The 19,734-nt window shown below is 40.4% G+C and overlaps 1 protein-coding gene and 1 long non-coding RNA gene across 3 annotated transcripts in view; one reads left to right on the top strand and one right to left on the bottom strand.

The window, feature by feature from the left end:
• Window positions 1-15,797, top strand: part of LOC137538204 (uncharacterized) — a 31,024-nt gene extending 15,227 nt beyond the window's left edge. For both annotated transcript variants that reach the window (XR_011024709.1, XR_011024710.1), the window contains exons 3-4: window positions 13,015-13,080; window positions 15,539-15,797. This is a non-coding gene — a long non-coding RNA (uncharacterized lncRNA). The remainder of the gene's footprint in view (window positions 1-13,014; window positions 13,081-15,538) is intronic.
• MTA2 (metastasis associated 1 family member 2) overlaps window positions 13,485-19,734 on the bottom strand; it is a 65,687-nt gene continuing 59,437 nt past the window's right edge. The window contains exons 17-18 of the mRNA XM_068260241.1: window positions 15,570-15,724; window positions 13,485-14,067 (exon numbers count right to left, since the gene is read on the bottom strand). Coding sequence (XP_068116342.1) covers window positions 13,899-14,067; window positions 15,570-15,724 — 324 coding nt within the window. The 3' untranslated portion in view covers window positions 13,485-13,898. The remainder of the gene's footprint in view (window positions 14,068-15,569; window positions 15,725-19,734) is intronic.

The raw sequence follows: 19,734 nt of genomic DNA, 5'->3' as shown, positions 1-19,734 counted from the left end.
ATGGCCACACCCATTTTTTGGCACAGCACGCTCCGTACAACTTAACCCTCATGTTTTTCGGCGTGTGTACCGCACAACTTATCCAAAACCTTCGGCGCGGCGCGCGTAGCCACTTTTTCCTCACCTTTTGGCCCACCGGAAAATTTTCTGCGGATGTCCATGGCTGCGCATGCGCGGAAGTGTATTTTGTCAATACACTTCCGCACAATTCTTTTTGGTCACAGGAAGTGAGCTCTAGAGAGCCTCACTTCCTGCTTGGCCTGCTGCCAGACATGGATTACTGGGGTAATCCCCTAAGGCCTGTTTTTGGTGGTGTGGTTCCCGGACCGCAACACTACCGCCAATACACCGTGTGAAACCAGCCTAAAGGTTCCTGCACCCCTCCGCTGATACCCTTTTTTTTTAATAATATTTATAATATTCAACATTAATGTTGAATAGTGCTTGTGGCCATGCTCTTACACGGAGGGGGAGCATGGCTACGAATATGAAGAGGGTCTCAACCAGCAGCAGGGTTCGTGGAGGATCGGGAAAGCCTTCATCTAATTGGGCAGAATTTTGACATTCTACATTTAGGCTACATTAACATAGTTACATAGTTATTTTGGTTGAAAAAAGACATACGTCCATCGAGTTCGACCAGTATCAGTGGTGTAACGGCTGCATTTTAACGTAGCTTGCCATATTGCAATGTTCAACCTATGCAGTGTTCACAGTGCAGTGTGGTATAGCCTTGTGCATTACCATAAAACACACAAGTTAACCTTGACGGTAAAGCAGACTTTTCATTGACTATGGAACGCAACACACGTTTATCGTGTAGTGACGCTTTTAATTTAGTGTTGTTCCTGCTGTTACAGGGAACACATCGCAACTCTACTCAACTTTGTTGCCAGAGGTTTAGACATTAACTAGTTGTCACCTCACAAGACTTCACTTCTCTCAGGGGCATAGATAGACGTACCTCGCCACAATTGCCTGCCGCACACTCATTCTCATCGCCACACATTAGTACACTAATCAGCGAATGGGGATCAAAGTCCCAGCTGGGATCAATGAGTTATTGCATCAATGAAGTAAATGTGGTCATTGACAAAGTGAAAGTAAACAAACACGCCTTACTTACTGTGTACTATTTCACAGTACACAGGAATATAAAGTGGTGAGACATCTAGCGGCCAAATAGAAAAGTTAGCTCTACATACATTTTTTGTATTTAAAATAAATAAAATCCCCCAGTAATTAACCCCTTACCTCCCCCACAGTTACCAAAATAAAACGTGTGTGTGTGTGTATATGTATGTATGTATGTATGTATGTATGTATGTATGTATGTATGTATGTATGTATGTATATATATATATATATATATACATATATATATATACATATATATATATACACATATATATATATATATATATATATATATATATATATATATATACATATATATATATATATATATATATATATATATATATATATACATATATATATATATATATATATATATATATATACACACACACATACATACATACACACACATATATAGTTACCTTAGGGACTCAACTTTAATATGTGTGTCATGAGGGTATATTACTGTTATTTTTGCAAATGAGGGCTTGTAATTAGGGACGGATGCAAAAAATGAAAAAATACACTTTTATTTCCAAATAAAATGTCGCCATACATTGTATTAGGGACATATTGACATATTTTAAGCATAACCAGGACAAATAAAATGTGTGGGTTTTATCCACAGTAGCACATATTATTTAAAGCCATCATGGCCGAAAACTGAGAAACAATTTTGTTTTTACATTATTTTCTTATTATTCCCATTAAATTGCAGTTAGAATAAAATAATTCTTAGCAAAATGTACCACCCAAAGAAAGTCTAATTGGTGGTAAAACAAGATGTATATAATTTTGTTGTGGTAAGTAGTGCTGAAGTTATTGGCAAATGAAAGGGAGGAGCGCTGAAATGTGAAAGTTGCTCTAGTCCATAAAGGGAAAAACTCCTTGGTGGTGAACTAGTTATTGGCAGTCAGTTGACTTATTTTGATGAGACAGCAACTTTACACTGTTATATAAGCTGTACACTTACTACTTTACATTGTATTGTCCCATGAAAAGATAAAATATTTACAAAAATGTAAGAACTGTACTCACTTGTGGGAGATATTAAAGCCAACGTTCAAACTGAGAAATACCGTTATTAGAAAAATATTTTTTTTTAACTTAAATATCTTTTATTAAAGTTGGTCAATAATAACACACATGGAACAACTTATAAAGGTTACAATGCTCAAAATTGTTTTGTGAAAAAGAAAATGCATGAAGCAAAGTTTGCAAGATGCAACACAATAGGGTATGGAAAAGATCAGCACAGAAGCAATCAATTATAGACCGTATGCCACATTTTCACTATAAAATGCAGTTTCTCATGTGGTCTTGCTAAACTATATTGCTCATTTTGAATCTGGTGGAGGCAACATCATAAAACAGACAAAAAAAACAAAACACAGGAACAAGGGGTATGTTTTCCACTGTAAATAGAGAAATGCACTAAAAGTGCAATACTCTGGCTAAATCTATGTCCAGTTGCAGGAAACATGGCAATTCCTATACAGGCTGATACAGGGCTCCGTTAAATATAGCTACAGGTGTCAGGTAGTTATAACTTATCAGCATTAGTGGATTTCTTGGTATTTTAATTTCACCACAGGTATGCTTGTACCATATAAGCAATGTAAAAATATGAAAAAGCATATGTACCCTGTAAAAAAAAATTCTGAAAGCCAAAGGCCAAGTGCCATGACTTCAGAAGCATGGGACTATCAAAGACATTGAGGCAGGAGTCACACTTTTAGGCTTTTGTGCGCATTTTCTGCACAGAAAAACTGATTTCAACTAAGAAATCATGTTAATCAATGGGCTAGATCACACTTGAATGCAGATTTTGCGCTCAGAAAAAACATCCTGCAGGATAATTCTGCACATTTTGTCAGTTTTTTCTATAAATTACATTAGTTGCTGTGAAAAAAAAAACAAAAAAACCTTTTCTTCTGCATACATACACACAAAAAATAACTGCATGCAGAAAACTGAAACACAAGTGTGACCCCTGCCTTAGAGGATTTGGCACTTCCACTCCTACCGCCTAAGCCGTTGCAGTGTAAAAGTGCATTTCCAGCTATGCTACTATGATGGATCATCACTTGTCAGATCTGCACACCAGACTGTGTTTATCCATACTTGCAGTACTGGTGACATTTTCTGTGCTAAGTCATGTAGCTGAACTGGAATAGTTATTTATAATATTTAACAATGAAGGATTAAGGTAAGATTCACACTGTGCAGAAAACGTTCTGTCTGGGTTAACTAAAGGAACGGATTGGCATAAATGCGAACGGAAGCTATGCAAAGCAATAGGATCCACTCACTACACTATTCCAACAAGCAAATTGCAACAATGGGCAGTACGCGACAAAGCGGATGCCGACGGAATTAGTAGAAGCCTACGATAACAGACAATGTCCTTTCTCACTTGGCTAGTTGCTGCGTACATTTCGCCTTTACTCACCTTCTGCTATCCATTCAGGTCATTAGCCGCTGGCTGGCACCGCTTGGGTCCTCTGCATGGAAGAAGTGTGGGTATACAGATCACAGCCCCATTAGAAGCTTCAGGCTCCCATTGGTTTGCAGCAGACCAATGATAATCCTGTGTCTTTTGTAATCTAATGGAAGCCTGATGCTCCATGACATAACATGTGCGGATCCGCTGTTACCACTCCATTGTGCATCCGGACAGTATGAGCCGGGCCCTATACTGCCTTAAACTCCAGATTCACAGGAAATGTGGTATTCAGGTAATTATCTATAGTGTATTAGGGAGAAGGCTTTTAGAAGAAACCTTTTGGAGACATCTGGCCATTTTCATCTTAAATGAGCTTCCTGACCTTTAATTTTTACATTCTAATCTAAAATATTGTTTTAAAAAGTTTGGGCTCAGAGAAGTGGTCAGGGTTTATATATGGTTTCTTCCTTGCATGGTAGTTTTAACTTGCACTTGAGGATGCAACAACAAACTTTGCTCAGAGTAGTTTTTAAAAGATTTATTGAGCCCTTGCAGGGATTACCAATATGGAATTGCATCTCTTTTAAATGCAGGACCACTACACGCCCTATGATTATGGCCATCCAATAAAACTTTTGGTCTTGTCCATTGCATACAGATTTCTCTGGATTCTGTTAAGCTCTTCAATATATTATGTACTGTAAATAATGAAATCCTCATACTCTTTGCAATGCTTTTATGTTTTTGTTAAACTGCTGCATTATTTGCCCATGCTGTACTCCAGTAAGTTCTAAGACAACTTGGCTTCTCTGGGGTGTTCTTTTCATACTCATTCATGTTACTTATCCTACATGATCTGTTGTAAATTCACCTAATATATGGTACACCATTTTTATTTTTTAAAGAGACTCTGAAGTCTCTTTAAATTGCACTTTTTATTTAACAGTCGTCTTCAGCATTATAACACAAGCTAAAACGCTGCATTCCCGCAGCAGATCGCTACATTTATACACCCCAAATTCCCTGGGCTAAATATGGGGAGCGCTTCCTCAGAGGCAGATTTTGGCTGCGGCTCTGCCTCCATGCGTGTCAATCCCCGCTGATCGCCGCCTCTCCCCGCCCGTCTTCCTTCATTGAGAGGGGCGGGGAGAGGCGGAGATCCGCAGGGATTGACGTGAATGGAGGCAGAGCTGCAGCTCAAAGCTCTGCCACCCCGGGCAGCAAAATCCACCACTTTGAAAGTCGTGGATTTTAGCCCTAAGATTTTGGGGGTTTAAATGTAGTGATCTGCCGCGGGGATGCAACGTTTTAGCTTGTGTTATACTGCTGAAGGTAACTGTTAAATAAAAAGTGCAATTTTAGGAGACTTCAGTCTCTTTAAGCAGTACATGATGTTGATGCACCTTCTTCCAGTTTGCTGGTATCAAATTTAAAACGATCGTTTACTTGTCATAAAAAAGTAACATTTTTCAGTTTCAACATTTGTTAGATGGATGAATAGAAAGATTAGAGATAAAATGAAGTAAAAAAAGAATGCCTATAAGGTCCTAAAACAGGAGGGGACCGAGGCTGCATTAAGCAATTATAAAGAGTGCAATAAAAGTTGTAAAAAAGAAATTAGGCTGGCAAAGATTGAAGCTGAAAATCAAATCGCTAGGGATATCAAATCTAACCCAAACAAGTTTTACAAGTACATCAACTCTAAAAAAAGAAAGGTTGACTGTATTGGACTCCTAAAGGATGAGGGTGGGAACTCAATAGTGGATGACCAAGGTAAGGCAGAGTTATTAAATGCTTTCTTTGCTTCTGTCTTTACAAGGGAAACATCACTGTTGCAAATTTCAGATGCAGAAGAGTCTCAATCTTCCAATTGTAATATTAAATACTTAACGCAGGAAGACGTGAAGGCAAGACTAAATAAATTAAAAATAGACAAGGCACCTGGCCCGGATGGCATGCATCCTCGGGTCCTAAGGGAATTAAGTTCAGTTATAGATAAACCCCTTTATCTTATCTTTTGTGACTCTCTTTCAACTGGCAGAGTCCCAGTGGATTGGCATACAGCCCACATTTTCCCATTATTTAAGAAGGGCAAAAAAAAAATCAGATCCAGGAAATAATAGACCTGTAAGCTTAACATCAGTCGTATGCAAACTATTTGAGGAGTTACTAAGAGATACTATATATGTCTTCATAGTAGTAAATAATCTTATTTCTCAGCATCAGCATGGGTTTACTAAAGACAGGTCCTGTTTGACTAACATGCTCAGCTTTTATGAGGTAGTGAACGCTAATGTGGATATTGGGAATGCTGTAGATGTGATATATTTGGACTTTGCAAAGGCCTTCAACACTGTTCCCCACAGAAGTCTGGTGCAAAGGTTGAGGATGCAAGGACTGGGGAAGAGTCTGTGTGCATGGATAGGGAACTGGCTAATGGACAGAAAACAGCAGTGGGTTCCCACAGGGGTCATTACTGGGTCCAGTGCTCTGCAATTTATTTATTAATGATCTAGCAGATGCAGTAGAAAGCAATGTTGCCATTTTTTGTAGATGATACAAAATTGTGCAGAATCATCAACTCTCAGGAAGATAGTGACATATTGCAACAGGATCTGGATAGAGCAATAGAAAAGTTCAGAACACTCTACCTCCTAGGAACTAGCCAGCAGGTGCAGGATCAAAAGAGCCAAGCCAGTCCACAAATGTACACAGAAGGATCCGCAGACCAGGTGCTGGTAGAAAAATGCTGTTTTTTCTTTATTCAAAAAATTCCATGTTGCATAGCAATAAAACCACAGGGTTCAACTGACGCGTGCCGGGCTTACAGTCTGCCCTTAGTCATAGTAGTACTATGACTAAGGGCAGACTGTAAGCCCGACACGCGTCAGTTGAACCCTGTGGTTTTATTGCTATGCAACATGGAATTTTTTGAATAAAGAAAAAACAGCATTTTTCTACCAGCACCTGGTCTGCGGATCCTTCTGTGTACATTTGAGGATCTGGATAGGATGGCTATATGGGCACATAAAAGGCAGATGAAATTCAATGTTGAAAAATGTAAAGTTGTGCATTTTGGTCGTACCAATGGTCTAGCACCATACAAAATAAATGGGATACAGTTGGGGACATCAAACTTGGAGAAGGCCTTAGGAGTACTCATCGACAACAAGTTAAATAATCGTATTCAATTCCAAGCTGCTGCAGCTAAAGCTAATAAAATTTTGGGATGCATTAAAAGGGAAATAAAAACTCGAGATGCTAGCATATTGCCCCTGTTTAACTCTCTAGTAAAGCCACATCTGGAATATGGTATTCAGTTCTGGGCACCACATTACAGGAAAGATATTGCAGTTTTAGAGCAGGTTCAGAGACGAGCAACAAAATTGATACGTGGGATGGAAGGTCACACTTACCAAGAAATGTTAGATGAACTGGGTTTATTTAGTCTAGAAAAAAAAGACGCCCTCGAGGGGATCTAATTAACATGTATAAATACATCAGAGGGCAATATAAAAGTTTGGTGGATGAGCTTTTTGTCCCTAGGCCTTCTCAAAGGACTAGAGGACATGATCTGCGCATGGAGGAAAAACGTTTTAGCCATTTATTTAGGAAAGGGTTCTTTACAGTAAGATTAAGATGTGGAATGCATTGCCACAGGAAGTAGTTATGGCAAATTCTACCTGCATTTAAGGGGGCTTAGATGCTTTCCTTGCGTTGAAAGACATCCATGGCTACAATTACTAGGTAATGCCCAGTGATGTTGATCCAGGGATTTTATCTGATTGCCATCTGGAGTCGGGAAGGAATTTTTTCCCTTTTGGGACTAATTGGACCATGCCTTGTTAGGGTTTTTTCGCCTTCCTCTGGATCAGCAGGAATATGTGAGGGAGCAGGCTGGTGTTGTACTTTGTTCTCTGGTTGAACGATGGACGTACAGTACAGACCAAGAGTTTGGACACACCTTCTCATTCAAAGAGTTTTCTTTATTTTCATGACTATGAACATTGTAGAGTCACACTGAAGGCATCCAAACTATGAATTAACACATGTGGAAGTATAGTACATAACCAAAAAGTGTGAAACAACTGAAAATATGACATATTCTAGGTTCTTCAAAGTAGCCACCTTTTGCTTTGATTACTGCTTTGCACACTCTTGGCATTCTCTTGATCAGCTTCAAGATGTAGTCACCTGAAATGGTATTCCAACAGTCTTGAAGGAGTTCTCAGAGATGCTTAGCGCTTGTTGCACAAGTAAAGCACATCGGTGGAGGTGCCCAAACGTATGCGATGGTAGTAAAATTGGTAACGGAAGGCTCTTACCTCCAGAAGAAGACTCTCATAGGTGGAACAAGGGTGTCTTTATTTAAAAAAACGGTTATACTGTAGACAACGCATTTCACGGGACACAGCCTACTTCCTCAGGTCAATTAAACAGATAACCTAAAATCAAAGTAGTCGATTCAAAACATTTGCTTAAAAATCTGCATGGCAACGTTACTGTACATCTTTCTGTTATTATTAGCACTATATCTGCATTGTTGTACACATAGGCATTACCTAGAGATCTAGTATTGGTAAGTAAAAATATAAATTTGTAAAAATATAGTAGTATAGTATATATAAAGAATATAAAAAAATCTTTACAAATAACACACGTTCTGGCTTTAAAAATGAGTGAGTCTATGCATAGAATACATCACTATAATAGTCATACATGGTGTCTATGGGCATTATGCACAGTAAAGGTCATTTAGTATTATAACCATATATGAGATGCACATTTTATTCACTGTTTATACTAAACTGTATGAACTCCTGTATATATTAACCACTTAGTCCTCCTTGACGTATAAATACGTCAAGGACGACATGTGCGCTCCCGGCAGCGGATTCGTTAACCCAGGAATCAATGAATCGGGCCATGGTGCCCAATCTGATTCCTCTCCCCCGCAGAAAAAGCGACAGCTTCTCTCGGAAGCTTCACTTTTTCTGACTCCTATGTCCCTCTAAGCGTACATTGTACGCTTAGAGTGACGTCATGTAAACAAACTCAAAAAGTAAAACTACATCTAAAAGTAAAAAATAAATAAAATACACATATATTTCCCCAAATCAAACACTATTTACATCCCACCCTCCCAAAAATAACCACATAAAATGTTTAATAAAAAAAACAACAACAAAAACCATTACAATAAAAATAAAAAACAAATATTTACCTAAGGGTCTAAACTTTTTAAGTATCTATGTAAAGATGAAATATTTCTTTTTATTTTTTATAAGCTTGTAAATAGTGATGGATGCAAAACGGAAAAAATGCTCTTTTATTTCCATGTCGCCATACATTGTGATAGGGACATCATTTAAATGGTGAAATAACCGGGACAAATGGGCAAATACAATACGTGGGTTTTAATTACGGAGGCATGTATGATTTTAAAACTATAATGGCCGTTAACTGAGAAATAATGATTTTTTTCAGTTTTTTCTTATTCTTACTGTTAAAATGCATTTACAGTAAGGTAGCTCTTAGCAAAATGTACCCCCCAAAGAAATCCTAATTGGTGGCGGAAAAAACGAGATATAGATCAGTTCATTGTGATAAGCAGTGATAAAGTTATAGGCTAATGAATGGGAGGTGAATATTGCTCGGATGCATAAAGTGAAAACGACTGAGGGCTTAAGTGGTTAATATGTATTCACACTAAGGCTATTTCTATCTGGTAATCACTCATGCAATAGTGCTGTTGCATCATGTATGACTATTATAGTGGATGTATACTATGCATAGACTCACTCATTTTTAAAGCCAGAACGTGTGTTATTTGTAAAGATTTTTTATATTCTATATATATACACATTATAGTACATTTTTATAATTTATATTTTTACTTACCAATACTAGATCTCTAGGTAATGCCTATGTGTACAACAATGCAGATATAGTGCTAATAACAACAACAGAAAGATGTACAGTAACATTGCCGTGCAGATTTTTAAGCAAATGTTTTGAAACTACTACTTTGATTTTAGGTAATCTCTGTTTTATTGACCTGAGAAAGTGGGCTGTGTCCCTCGAAACGCATTGTCTACAGTATAACGGTTTTTGTTTTTTTTAAATAAAGACTCCCTTGTTCCACTTATGAGAGTCTTCTTCTGGAGGTAAGAGACCTCCGTTACCAATTTTACTACCACTGCATACATTTGGGCGCCTCCACCGACGTGCTTTTACTTGTGTATCCAATACCTCTCTGAGGTGCCATCCCTACCACTGGGCGACACGGCCAACCAGGGTACAGGACCATAGGAGGAGAGCGACCACCCAGATCCAGAGGGTCCGGGCTACCGAGTGGAAACGTTTTTTTTCCGCAGGCCAATACTGTGGTTGCAGGACTGCAACCCACCTTTGTGAGTATATATTATTCACAATTCTGTTTCTCCAAATTTTCCTAACGATACTACACCATAAGGGGTCCCCGTCTCACCTTTTCCACAGGTCGAGGAAAACTCCCCTTGCTAAAGGGGCACCCCAGACCGACAGATATATTAGCACTTGTTGGCCCTTTTGCCTTCACTCTGCGGTCCAGCTCACCCCAAACCATCTCCATTGGGTTCAGTTCTGGTGACTGTGGAGACCTGGTCATCTGGCGCAGCACCCCATCACTCTCTTTCCTGGTCAAATAGCCCTTACACAGCCTGGAGGTGTGTTTAGGGTCATTGTCCTGTTGAAAAATCAATGATGGTCTAACTAAACGCAAACCGGATGGAATAGCATGCCGCTGCAAGATGCTGTGGTAGCCATGCTGGTTCAGTATGCCTTCAATTTTGAATAAATCCCCAACAGTGTCACCAGCAAAGCCCCCCCACACCATCACACCTCCTCCTACATGCTTCATGGTGGGAACCAGGCATGTAGAGACCATCCGTTCACCTTTTTTGCAACGCACAAAGACACGGTGGTTGGAACCAAAAATCTCAAATTTGGACTCATCAGACCAAAGCACAGATTTACACTGGTCTAATGTCCATTCCTTGTGTTCTTTAGCCCAAACAAGTCTCTTCTGCTTGTTGCCTGTCATTAGCAGTGGTTTCCTAGCAGATATTCTACCATGAAGGCCTGATTCACACAGTCTCTTCTTAACAGAGAGATGTGTCTGTTGCTAGAACTCTGTGTGGCATTGACCTGGGCTCTAATCTGAGCTGCTGTTAACCTGCGATTTCTGAGGCTGGTGACTCGGATGAACTTATCCTCCGCAGCAGAGGTGACTCTTGGTCTTCCTTTCCTGGGGCGGTCCGCATGTGAGCCAGTTTCTTTGTAGCATTTGATGGTTTTTGAGACTTCACTTGAGGACACTTTCAAAGTTTTCTCAATTTTTCAGACTGACTGACCTTAATTTCTTAAAGTAATGATGGCCACTCGTTTTTCTTTACTTAGCTGCTTTTTTCTTACCATAATACAAATTCTAACAGTCTATTCAGTAGGACTATCAGCTGTGTATCCACCCGACTTCTCCACAAGGCAACTGATGGTCCCAACCCCATTTATAAGGCAAGACATCTCACGTATTAAACCTGACAAGGCACACCTGTGAAGTGAAAAACATTTCAGGTGACTGCCTCTTGAAGCTCATCAACAGAATGCCAAGAGTATGCAAAGCAGTAATCAAAGCAAAAGTTGGCTACTTTGAAGAACCTAGAATATGACATATTTTCCAGTTATTTCACACTTTTTGGTTATGCATTATACTTCCACATGTGTTAATTCATAGTTTGGATGCCTTCAGTGTTAATCTACAATGTTCATAGGTATGAAAATAAAGAAAACCCTTTGAATGAGAAGGTGTGTCCAAACTTTTGGTCTGTACTGTATGTCTTTTTTCAACCCAAATAACTATGTAACCATTATTAATATTTAGTATTTATATAGCGCCGACATATTACGCAGCGCTGTACAGTGTGTGTGTGTATATATATATATATATATATATATATATATATATATATATATATATATATATATATATATATATATATATATATATATATATATATATATATATATATATATATATATATATATAGTCTTGTCACTAACTGTCCCTCAAAGGAGCTCACAATCTAATCCCTACCATTGCCATATGTCTATATTATGTAGTGTAAATATCGTAGTCTAGGGCCAATTTTAGGGGGAGCCAATTAACTTAACCGTATGTTTTTGGAATGTGGGAGGAAACCAGAGTGCCCGGAGGAAACCCACACAGACACGGAGAGAACATACAAACTCTTTGCAGATAGTGCCCTGGCTGGGATTCGAACCAGGGACCCAGCGCTGCAATGCGAGAGAGCTAACCACTACGCCACCGTGCTGCCCGATAACTATGTGATTGTAGTATTATACCGATGATTTGCAAACAATTGTATTCTACTTTTCTTTATATTTTACAAAGTGTTCCAACTATTTGGTAAACTGGGTTGTACATGTTTTAATAGAAGTCTGAAGCCCACTTATATAATTGTAAAGAGTTCTATTACAAGGAGTCTCTCCTAGGCAACTCACAATCCAACAAAGGCTAATCAACCATATACATGAAAATAGACAGGAAACGAACCTGATATGTGGAATTAACCCAATTATTCAGGTCACTACACAGCACAGTGTTTTAGGCACAAGTCACCCTTGCCCAAGTGATTTTACTATCAAAGTCTCAATCAACTCAGAAAAATGTAGCTCATAAGTGAATTGGGACCTTAGGTAAAATAACATTCAAAAAATTACTGTGAATATAGATTACTTTAATGGTATCAAAATATGTATATGGAACACACCTAAAGTATTAACTGTGATTTTCAGTAGGGAACCATTTTATAATGTATAATTTTATCTATGCAACCCCTTCTTGGAATACAGCCCCATAAAACATGATATGACATCAGCTAATGAGCTCATATAAAAGATTAAAAAAATAAATAAATACTCTGCAACTGATCGCATGCACAGAGTTTAGCTACATACACACTTTTAATTTGCCTTAGCCAAAATCATTGTTCAAGATCAACAGAAAATCTGCTGAAAATCTGAGCCTGTACAGGTGCCCCTCAATGTTGTAAGTCTTCCCTGTGGTGATGTGTTGGGACAGAGAGTGGTCACACACACACCATCTATTGTTACAGTAGATCACCTTCCTTTGAAGTCCCTGCAGTTAGGTGCCACTTGCTCATCCTCCTCTCAAAAGTATTGCTTGGCCTAGAGCTGAGAAATTCAAAATTTGAATTTCTACTAAGACAAAATCCTGCAAAACTTATTTTTGTGTGGATGAAACAGGTTTTATAATTGTTCATGTCCAGCAGATGTAATGCCTTTTTTCATAGCTCAAGTCTATAAAATCAGTGAGCCCATTCCGATTCACTTTTTTTTTCTCCTAGGAGATAATTTTCATCTTCTGTTTCAAATAAGTTTTCAGCACTCTGCAATTGAAAAATTACCAAAAGGTAGGTGAAAAAACACTGCCAAAATTATTCTGAGCATTTTCTTACTTGTTGGTGGCTTAAAAGGCAGTTTGCAGATAAGATGCGAAATATCACCAAGAAGAAAACTTAGGAAAAACTTAAGTGAAATGGGTCGGGGCCAGTGTCTCAAAAAATAGGTCTAAGGAACTTCAGATCTTAATTAAAAGGTTTACATTCCGGCTAACGAGAGAAATGCTCACAAACTTTACAGCTCTGCACTAACAATTTGCTAGTTAAAAATGGTTTAGTCTGAAACCTTTTTTTCTTACACAATACCAATGACAGCTACAGTTGGAAGCTAATACTCGTTCCTAGAGTTCAGTTCAAACCACACCATCCATTCATGACCATCAGTAACACCGTCTACAGAAATCTCAGAACACATGTTAATTTTGTTGTTTTTACTGATGGACCTCAAGTTAATAATTGTACAAAAAAAAAATAAAAAAAAAAAAATACCAAGAGCATAAGAACATAAAAAGTGGGATATGACCGGGCATAAGTGGGTCCCCCACCAACAACTGACCAAGGGAGTAAGATGAAGGTAAAAAAAATTATATATATATATATATATATAGCTCTCAATCATAGACTTGTGATGTGAAACTGCAGAAAATATGCCCCATCACTCTTTAAGTTGGAGTTGTACCTCTGACATCTTTATTGGAAGAGGGGGGACAAGGGAATCTTCCATTTTCAAGCACAAATGGTGTCTGTAAATTAATGGAAAAGTACTGGCTTGAAAAGGTCAAAAAGGGGCAGGAAATCTCTCTACACAGGAAAAAGCAGTTTTGAGTCACTTAGTCCTCCAGAACAATGGGTTCACTTGTACTGGCAGGATGAGCTGCACCCAGGGAGGGAAGAAGCCCAGGTGGTCTTGGAGGCAGCGGCAGCCTGATCTTCAAGGGCTGATTAGGGCGACGAGCAGCTCTGCGCATTTCCATGTGTGACAAAGATTTCCTTAAGCACCTACAAAAAATAAAAAAAAAAGTACGGGAGTTTATACAGTAATTATAAAGCATTCAAGAATGTATGAATGTTTGTATAATTATTATTACATATATAGCACTGACGTCTTCTGTAGTACTACACAAGTAAGCAAAATTACTGTCCTGTAGGCTCACAGCCTAATCATTAACATATTCAAAGTCTAATGCTGTCACCATAGTTTAAGGCCAATTTTGGGTTGGGTGTACCAGTTAAACTTATTTAATATTTTTTGGATTGGGGAGGATATCCGAGTGCCTGGAGGAGCCCCATACACACGTGGGGAAAACATACAAACTTCATGCAGATAGTATTCTGGCCGAGATTCAAACCTGTAATTACAGTTTAGCAATGGTGTGGCAGTGAGAGGCACCACAAAATATAAAAACGCCTTTATTGATTCACTAGTAGACCTAAGCCTGTTTAAAAATGGGCTCTAGGTCTCTTGTGACACCGCTGCATATTAGTGCGCATACGTGCGCACCCGTCCGGCGCATGCGCGCGCACATGGCTGCCCAGCTCCGTCCTCCTGGCCCAACGGCTGTCCGTGCTGTACACATGCGCAGTTGCAAAAAAACACGGACACAGGGACAAGATGACGCAGGGACAGGTTAGGTTTTATTACATGGGATGAACACGTGCAAGACAGCTTAAAAAGCACAGCAGCAAAAGATTGCTACGAGCTGTGCACATTGGATTTGGCCTCAGTGATGCTGAGGCCATCAAGTCTTGACACGCTTTTCTTCTTGCTGTTCCAGAACAATGCTTGTTAGAAAAAAAAATCATTATGTAGAGGAGAGAGCCCTAATTTTCCCACACATAGCATATTATAGCTTCTATTTATTAACCCTCTGACAACTAGATCCATAAATTTCAGTGTACTTACAGAGCACACAAATCTAATGTGTGGCAGCAGGTAGATTAAGAGCAGTGAGGGGGAAAAAAAAAAAACAGATGATGTTCACCACCATTCTCGGCGTTTTGTCAAGATTCAACTCACAAATGGGCCACTGGAACGCTGTGACACCAAATATGCCACCAACTATTGACCTAACCTACTTTTTGACCCCACAGCTATGGCTTTGTTCCATCCAGCTAAAATATGGGAAGAAAACTACATACTGCATGCATGTATATTTACTGTATTCAGCACAGTGGCACTCAATCTGAATATTAACTTTAAATGAGATCTACACTCCCCAGTAAGTAACATCTGTAAGACAGACACCATACATTCCATTCCCAGTAAAAGCTGCCAATCATTTATTTTTCATTCAACATTCATTTTATTTGAAGGACCTGGTTAAATAGACAGTTGGCAGAACAGAACTGCAAATCACATAAATTACAAACAACAACATTTAAATGTAGAAGGAAACGAGAAACTAGCATATTTTTCTATTTTGTTTTATTTAGAAAGTCAGTTATCTTCTCCATTATCTTCTTATTACAGGTTTCTTTGGAAAGCATGAAGAGACAGTTACCTTGTGTCTTTTGTGGCCACAAATACTACAGGATTAGGGGCATCAGCAAGATTAAGCTTCTGCCTCTTAACGTTGGGTTGATTGCTGGAACGGACACCAGAAGAGAAGGAGCGACCATTGGCAGAAAATGGAGGTACAACCCCAACCCCAGACACCTGAAATATATATATGTATTTGGATAAAAAATGCCAAACAATTTTGTTAGTCCACTGTAAAACTCAGTTAAAACAAATACGACAAATATAAACTTAAAAGGAAGCAGCCTGGAACTAAACTAATGTTGTATAGACTGGTTTGAATAGGCGGAGGTAAAAGCTGCTTGTTTTGCTGTTGGTGAACTGGTGACTATTGTTCGGTATAGCGTTTTTTTGTCCCTTACAGAAAGCCATTCACTTCCAGTCAGTTTTCAAGATACCTTTGAGGGCCCGTTTCCACTATCGTGAATTCGCATGCGTTTGCCGCATGCGAATTCGCATAGCCAATACAAGTGGATGGGACTGTTTCCACTTGTCAGGATTTCTGAGCTTTTTCGTCCGTGTGAAAAATCCGCATGGCAGAGCCATCAAAATTCGCATACCGCTATGCGGGTGTATGCGAATTTTCATGCGAATTCGCATGGAATCAGTGGAAAAGCACACAGGCACTGCCATGGTTAAATTCGCATACAGCGTCATTCATGCGAATTCGCATGAAAATTCGCATACACCCGCATGCGAATTTTTACCGCGGCGATTCGCACCGCACAAGTGGAAACGGGCCCTGACAGTTTACACTATTTAAATGGCAATTGCAAAGACATTTGTTCAGCATTGATATGTGTTTATAGTCATTTTTTTTTTGCCAGCAAGGAGCTGCACTTCACTGGTGCAAAGCAAAAAGTTAATAGTACGCATTAGAACACAGGCAATGAAAGCAACAACTCTAATATCCTTTCACAAAGCAAAAAGATCCAATAAAGAGGTAGTCTGATATAGGGATCTGTATTTGGCACCAGGACCCCATCCTCATGAATGGAGCAAGAAAACCTTTGCCTCTGGAAGCAATCAGTCATGCCCAAGCTATCTCAGTTCCAGAAATGCAGGTGGTAAGCCTATGCTGGAATGGGAGCTTAAAGGGAAGGTTCAGGGAGGGTGGGTAAAAAATAAAAATCAAATTCCACTTACCTGGGGCTTCCTCCAGCCCGTGGCAGGCAGGAGGTGCCCTCGCCGCCGCTCCGCAGGCTCCCGGTGGTCTCCGGTGGCCGACCCGACCTGGCCATGCCGGCTGCCAGGTCGGGCTCTTCTGCGCTCCAAGGCGCGGAACTTCTGCGTCCCACGCCGGCGCTCTGACGTCATCGGACGTCCTCCGGGCTCTACTGCGCAGGCGCAGAACTACTGCGCATGCGCAGTAGAGCCCGGAGGACGTCCGATGACGTCAGAGCACCGGCGTGGGACGCAGAAGTTCCCGGGCCTTGGAGCGCAGAAGAGCCCGACCTGGCAGCCGGCCTGGCCAGGTCGGGTCGGCCACCGGAGACCACCGGGAGCCTGCGGAGCGGCGGCGAGGGCACCTCCTGCCTGCCACGGGCTGGAGGAAGCCCCAGGTAAGTGGAATTTGATTTTTATTTTTTACCCACCCTCCCTGAACCTTTCCTTTAAGGGTTTACAAGAGAAAGTATAAGATGATGTTTGAGGGGTACTTTGTATTTAGAACCAAGGCTGTTTAGTCGGTACAAAATTTCCACCAATTTCAACTCTAATTTGCACATTGTTGTTTGAAAGTATGTAACATAAAAGGCATTTCATCACTGCCAAAGCTGAGGAATTTTCAAACTAAAGTATGCCGGCCATCCCGGCCTGTCAGCATGAATGCCCCAGCATGTCTTCTGTATAACAGAATTCACAGGAGCCCCATTTCAGCCTGGTTCCAGTGTGTAGCCTTTGTCACCTTGCAGAAATAAGGCTCTACATTTTCTTTAATACAGAAAAGGCCAGGGCCATTTTCTGCAAAGGGGGAAGATCTACCCATTGCAACCCAGGTGACACTGAGTTCCAGTGAATTTTATTAAATGGACAATGGCCTCAATTCACTAAGCAGTTTAGACTAGTCTACAGATAGTTTTTAGTCTACTGATGGTTTGGTGTAATGATTTAGACCTGTTTATAGACCTGGTCTAACATTCAGTAATTACACAATTCACAACGGCAAACGAGGAGTAACCACGCCCACTTTTTCTCTGTGATTAGACCAGCTGATTTCTTGTCGGTAAAGTAATTCTGTGAGGTATTTTAGATGTGAGGATGGAACCTTTTGAATTAATTATGCAGGAGTTTAATTGTATGCAAAGGAGAGCTAATCAAAGCAGAAGGATGTCAGTCATAGCTACTTGTTTGTGAATTGCATCTTTTGATCATTTCCCCTGCTTTAGGCCTCCCTTCCACGAACTGTTGAAAGGCAGTGAAATGCCTCTCAAACTCGCTCAACTGCTCACTGCTGCCTGGTAACTGTTGCTGCATGATAACTGCTTACTGCTGCCTGGTAACTGCTTGCTGAGCACACAGCTCAACAGTTCGTGGAAAGGAGGCCTTACCCACCTAATTACCAAATGGTTTAGACCAGGTCTAAAAACAGGTCTAAAACATTTGGTAATAGTGATTTCCCCTTTGATGCAACTGACTAAACCATCAGTAGACTAAAAACCATCAGTAGACTAGTCTAAATTGCTAGTGAATTGAGGCTAATGTGTTGAGACATTCTAAATTTTTAAAGGGAAGGTCAAAGTTGTTTAAAAATCAAAAATCTACTTACCTGGGGTTTCCTCCAACCCCTTGCAGCCGTCCTGTGGACTCACCACAGTTCTGCTCCACGCCGGAGTTGAACTGAAAGGATGACTTACCATATTTTCCACCATATAAGATGCTCAGGAATATAAGACACACCTAGGTTTAGAGGGCAAAAACCAGGGGAGAAAAAAAATATACTAAACCTGGTGCGTCTATGTTCCAGGAGCATCTTGTAGATGTTCTACACCAACTGGTCTCCTCCTGTGTCCCCTTCTGTCCCCAGTGTCTCCTCCCTCCCTCCCACCCCAACCCCCCCCCATATAAGCAGACTTGCAGCAGCAGCTGTCTTACCTAATCCAGCAAACTCCGCAGGGATCGCAGTACTCTTCTCTTCTGCGTGGATCCCCCTAGTGACAGCTTCTGCCGCGAAGTGCAGAAGACAAGAGGTCTGCGATCCCCGCAGAAGGCGATGGATTAGGTAAGACAGCTGCCACTTCACTTCTAGTTATACAAGGGGAGCAGGAGACACTGGGGGAAGCAAAGACACTTTTAAACATCCAGAAACACAGGTACAGATTTACTTTGATAGAATAAGAAATACGCATACAAGAAACACAAAGGGTGAACCCTACACCTATAGTGAGCTTAAAGAGAACCCGAGGTGGGTTCTAAGAATCCTATTAGCACACAGAGGCTGGGTCTGCATATACTGCCTAGCCTCTGTTGCTATACTGTCTCCCCCCAGGCCCCCCTGCACTCTGCTATCCCCCATAAATCACACATCCGTTCTAGCGACACGCAGCATTTCGATAGCCGGCTGTTTTCATCTACACTGTCACTCTCGCCACTCCCCCGCCTCCTATTTCTCAGCTCCCCGCCTGCATCCCTTCCCTCCAATCAGTGGGGAGGGAAGGGACGCAGGCGGGGAGCTGAGAAATAGGAGGCGGGGGAGTGGCGAGAGTGACAGTGTAGATGAAAACAGCCGGCTATCGAAATGCTGTGTGTCGCTAGAACGGATGTGTGATTTATGGGGGATAGCAGAGTGCAGGGGGGCCTGGGGGGAGACAGTATAGCAACAGAGGCTAGGCAGTATATGCAGACCCAGCCTCTGTGTGCTAATAGGATTCTTAGAACCCACCTCGGGTTCTCTTTAAAACCATTAATAACTAAATTCAGCATTTAGGCATATACAAAGTGTCACTGTAGCAGGCAATAAAGTAGATCTATATGTGGAAATAAAATTGGTCTATAAATATTTATGGTGCATATAGGCATTAGACTTTTGAAGGTTGTAACTGATCATCTGTGATAGTTTAGAGTTATAGTCTAAAGTCTATAGTCTAAAAGTTTGTTGTTTGTAAAGGACCCAGTCTTTTCATGCAGAAGGCACTCATTGTATCAACCTA

This window comes from Hyperolius riggenbachi, chromosome 11 (assembly GCF_040937935.1).
Source record: "Hyperolius riggenbachi isolate aHypRig1 chromosome 11, aHypRig1.pri, whole genome shotgun sequence".
In the NCBI taxonomy this organism is placed as follows: domain Eukaryota; kingdom Metazoa; phylum Chordata; class Amphibia; order Anura; family Hyperoliidae; genus Hyperolius; species Hyperolius riggenbachi.
The sequence above is the reverse complement of the archived record's forward strand: the minus strand, read 5'-3'. Positions and strand labels throughout refer to the sequence as shown.